This window comes from Suncus etruscus, chromosome 11, assembly GCF_024139225.1.
Source record: "Suncus etruscus isolate mSunEtr1 chromosome 11, mSunEtr1.pri.cur, whole genome shotgun sequence".
Lineage (NCBI taxonomy): Eukaryota > Metazoa > Chordata > Mammalia > Eulipotyphla > Soricidae > Suncus > Suncus etruscus.
Genome location: NC_064858.1, coordinates 86,689,193 through 86,694,142, shown reverse-complemented (window position 1 = coordinate 86,694,142; position 4,950 = coordinate 86,689,193). Strand labels below are relative to the sequence as shown.

Genomic DNA, 4,950 nt, shown 5'->3' with positions numbered 1-4,950 from the left:
GCCTTGCAAGTGGCCGATTCAGGACAGACGGTGGTTCGAATCCCAGCATCCCCAGTGCCTGCCAGGAGCAATTTCTGAGCTCAAAGCTAGAAGGAACCCCTGAACACTGCCGGTGTGACCCAAAAATAAAACAAACAAACAAACAAAAAAAGGTTTTTGCAGCTGACAATGAGCTCAACAATAAATCATTCACATATGTGAGACCCCAGCACCGTAATTTATAAAAGAAAAGTGCCTGGGAGTCAGGGGAGACAGCTCAAAGAGCTGCAGTTAAGTTATTCATGTGTGAGGCCCAAACTTGATCCTCCAAACTACATGGAACTGGGGCTGAAATTATAGCACAGAGGGTAGGGCTCTTGCCTTGCATTGGCTGACTGGGTTCAATCCCCAACATTCCATATGGTCCCCTGAGCCTCATCAGGAGTGGTTGCTGGTGAGGAGGAGTAATCCCTGAGCAAGCCAGGTGTGGCCCCCCAAAAGAAACAGAAACAAAAACAAAAGCCAGGAAAAAAAATCCTATATGGACCCCTGAGTACCGCTGGTTGTAGCCCCAGGTGGTTCTCAATCACTGCTGGGGTGGTTGTCTATCTGAAAAATAAAATAAAGAGCTTCATATGGGGTCGTAACCTGGAGTTTAAGAAGCTAAGTTTATGGGGGACAATGTGGATGAAATGACACGTAACACTGAATTCCTGGCAAACTGTGACAATGTGTCAGAAACTAAGTTAAGGGTCAGTGATACAAAGGTGAAGAGGAAAAAAAAAACCAAACCCTGGGATTTTGTTGTTCAAAGGACTCGTGGATGGTGTCCAATTGTCCTATTCCATCTACTCTAAATTAAGGTACCTTTCAGCACGTAACACAGTTGGCTCCTTTTATTTTTTTATTCATTTGTTGTTTTGGGGACCACATCTGGCTGTGCTCTTGGCTCTGCAATCAGGGATTCCTCCTGGCAGGGCTTGGGGAAGCATCTGGGGTACTGGCGATAGAACCAGGTTGGTTGCATGCAAGGCAAGCACCCTTCCCTGGCTCTACTTTTATTTTTTGTTTATTTTCCTGCCATGTAGGGTGTTTCCCATTCATCCTTTAGCTACTAGATCCAAATGTATTCTGCACAGCTAGCCCTTTTGTTCATTTGTTGTTGTTGTTGTTGTTTCAGGGGGGATTACACCCAGTGGCACTCAGGGGTTACTCTTGCTCTGTGATCAGAAATCACATGGGGGCCAGGAGCGATTTCTGAGCATAGAGCCAGGAGTAACCCCTGAGTGCTGCTGGGTGTGACCCAAAAACCAAAAAACCAAAAAAACCGGGCCTGGAGAGATAGCACAGCGGCGTTTGCCTTGCAAGCAGCCGATCCAGGACCAAAGGTGGTTGGTTCAAATCCCGGTGTCCCATATGGTCCCCCGTGCCTGCCAGGAGCTATTTCTGAGCAGACAGCCAGAGTAACCCCTGAGCACTGCCAGTGTGACCCAAAAAAAAAAAAAAAAAAAAAAGGAAAGAAATCACTCCTGGCAGGCATGGGAGATCATATGAGATGCTGGGATTCAAACCACCATCTGACCTGTATCTGCTGCGTGCAAGGCAAATGCCCTACTGCTGTGCTATCTCTCCAGCCCCTATTTTTTATTTTAAGAGGGTGGGTTTCATCTCAAACAGTGCTCTGAAGCTCCAGGGAACCAATTCCAGTGATATTTGGCCAACTGGACTGGATCATTAAGAACTAGTACTGAACTATGGAGTGCAGCTCAGGCTCAGAGGTCTGGGATGGGGGACTTTGGGCTATAAAAAGCAGTGGTTGGGTGGCTACATGGAAGTGGAGATGAAACATGGGTCCTTGTATAGACAAGGTATGTAGCCTTGACTTCTATATTTTCTCCCTTTCCCTCTCAGAAGATGTTTGTTTTATATTTTTTTGAGGGAACTGGCAGTATTAGGAGGACGTGATGTTTAGGGATCATGCATAACACGTATGCGCTCCAACCATGGAGCTCTCTCTCCTGTCCTAGAGTACTGCAAGCATTGTGCAGTGTTAGTTGTTCCTACAACATATGGGACCTTCTTCTGATAACATGAGGAATAAATGACAGCTCCTTCCGGGGGCTCATCTTTTTTTGAGAGGATAGACTTCATGAAGAAACTCAAAGGGCCTATAGTGATAGAACAGTGGATAGGGCATTTCCCTTGCTTTCAGCTGACCTAGCTTTGATCTCCAATACCCAACATGGTACCCTAAAAACTACGAGAAGTAATTTCTGAGTTCAGAGCCAGGAGTAACCCCTGAGCATTGCCAGGTGCCCTTCACCCCAAAAGTAGCAAAACAACCCCCAAACCAGGCCATTTTGTAGTGTTCATATTTGACCACGGGTGCAGAGCCTCCTTGAAAGGGTTTTTAGAGGATGGGAGTGCTGGGTCTTGAAGGGGGCAGAAACAGGTGCTGAAAGGAAAAAGGGGTGGTACAGGAAGAAGAGGGGCTGACACCAAAGCCTGAGGAAGTCTGTGAGAGAGGAACCAGAAGGATGAGGACTAGTTGGACTAAAGAAGTGCAGGGGATCTACTTCCCAAAGGTTCATGGGTCCTGTGGGAGTCCAGGGAGAGGTGCAGGGGGTGGGGTCAGGGCTAAGGAGATGACAGACTGTGAAAGGCTAAATTTGGGGGGTGGAGGGTGGGGAGGAGGCAACTTTTCTTTCCTTTGAGAGGGCAGGTTTGGTGAGAGATCTAGAGCAGCAACCCACCTGTCTCAGCAAAGCTGATGATCTCAAATTCTTGCCCCCTGTCAGCCTCTGGCAGCAGCCACCGAGGGGGCTCAGGGAGGCGCTGCAGCGCGGTCTTCAGAGCAGCTCTGGATACTGGCCGGCTCAGGGTGGGGCGCTGGCTGAGGTGCAGCTTGTCCAAGATGCTTCTCTTGGCCAGCTCAAGAAGCACTTCTCGGTAATTCTCCAGGTCCATGGTGGACCCCCTACATGCCGGACATGAACTGTCCTCTCTAGAATTGGCTGCAGTGGCCCCCGTGGCCAGGGACAGGAACAAGAAGGCCAAGAGCAGTGAGGAGATCATTGCTGAGGGCAGGTCCTGAGGGCCACAGCTGAGACCGAGCTGCAAACGTGGGCTGCAGGGGCTCAGAGCTGTGGTCTGAGCTCTGTCCTGGCCGTCAGGGGCCCTGGAAGGAGTGTATGGCCAGTTGGCATGCCTGCTTGGTACAGGGGCACAAGCTGCCAAACATCTGATTTGAGGAATAAAGCCAGTTTCAGGTAGAACTTGGCAGAAACTGCCAACACATAGTTAGTACAGAGTGGGGGATGTGAGGAAAGGCTGGTTTATTTGGGGAGAGAAATGTCCCTTGGCCAATGTTGGGTGACAGTTGTGAGCTGCCAATCTGGGGACAAAGGTTAACTATGAAATTCCTCAGGTCAATGATCCTACTGGAAAGCTGTGGAGAGGGGGAGAGATCAGAGAGAGGTGTTGTGCTTTTTCCTGCTATTGTTGTGGGGACCACATCTGGTAGTGTTGGAGTGGGGATACGTACTCCTGATGCTCTGAGTACGTACCATACACAATGGTATTGAAAGAGAACTGCTGGTGATAGAATCCAGGGCCTTGTATGTGCAAGGCATGTGCTTTACCACTGGAGCCCCACGTCTCCTGCCTTAGAGCTCAGAGTTTTAAAATCATAAAACATTTTTATTTTATTTTAATTTTTGAGTCACACCTGGTAGGGTTCAGGGGTTACTCCTGGCTCTACGCTCAGAAATCGCTCCTGGCAGGCTTGGGATGCCAGGATTCGAATCACCAACCTTCTCCATGCAAGGCAAATGCCTTATTTCCATGCTATCTCTCCAGCCCCAAAATCATAAAACATTTTATTTATTTATTTATAATTATTATTTTTTTGGGTTTAGCCATTATACCTGGCTGGACTTAGGAGTTTGATCTGGCTCTGTGCTCAGGAATTATCCCTATTAGAGATTCAGGGACCAGGTGTGGTGCCAGGAATTAGAACCAGGATCATAACTGCGGTAGCCCTATGCAACGCAAATGCCTTATCGCCTGTATCTCTCCAGCTTAGAGGTTTTTTTTTTGTTTATTTGTTTGTTTTGGGCCACACCTGGTGGCACTTAGGGGTTACTCCTGGCTCTGCACTCAGAAATTGCTCCTGGCAGGCACGGGAGACCATATGAGATGCCAGGAATCGAACCCGGTTCGTCCAGTGTTGGCTGCATGCAAGGCAAATGCCCTACTGCTGGGCTATTGCTCCAGCCATCAGCCTAGAGGTTTAGTGAAAAACATTTGTGTTGGGGCCGGGCGGTGGCACAAGAGGTAAGGTTCCTGCCTTGCCTGCGCTAGCCTTGGACGGACCACAGTTCGATCCCCCGGCGTCCCATATGGTCCCCCAAGCCAGGAGCAACTTCTGAGCGCATAGCCAGGAGTAACCCCTGAGAATTACCTGGTGTGGCCCAAAAAACCAAAAAAAAAAAAAAAACAGAACAAAAACATTTGTGTTTTTGTGTTTTACTTTTTTTGTGGGAGAGATAATGCCCAGGGATTACTCCTGGCTCTGCACTCAAGAATTACTCCTGTCAGGCTTGGGGGACAATTAGGGATGTTGGGAAGCAAGCATGGGTTGTCACGAGCAAAGCAAACACCCTACCTGGTGTACTATAGATCTGACCTTTGGGAGAGGGCACTTCTTTTTATTTTTCTTTCAGGCCATATCCGGTGGTGTTCCCGGGTCATTTCTGGCTCTGCACTTAGGAATCACTCCTTGTAGTGTTTGGGGACCATTTTGCCTGGGGTGGAACCCAGGTTGGTCATATGCAAGACTTTCTTTTTGTTTGTTTGTTTTGATTTTTGGGCAACACTCAGCGGCGATCGGGGTTACTTCTGACTCTGCACTCAGAAATCCCCTTGACATGCTCAGAGGACCGTAGAGGATGCCGGGAATTGAACCTGGGT

The 4,950-nt window shown here is 48.6% G+C and overlaps 1 protein-coding gene across 1 annotated transcript in view; it reads right to left on the bottom strand.

Moving 5' to 3' along the window:
- INHBC (inhibin subunit beta C) overlaps positions 1-3,186 on the bottom strand; it is a 15,096-nt gene extending 11,910 nt beyond the window's left edge. The window contains exon 1 of the mRNA XM_049783086.1: positions 2,733-3,186. Within this exon, the coding sequence (XP_049639043.1) occupies positions 2,733-3,054 (322 nt within the window). The 5' untranslated portion in view covers positions 3,055-3,186. The remainder of the gene's footprint in view (positions 1-2,732) is intronic.
- Positions 3,187-4,950: the final 1,764 nt, after the last annotated feature.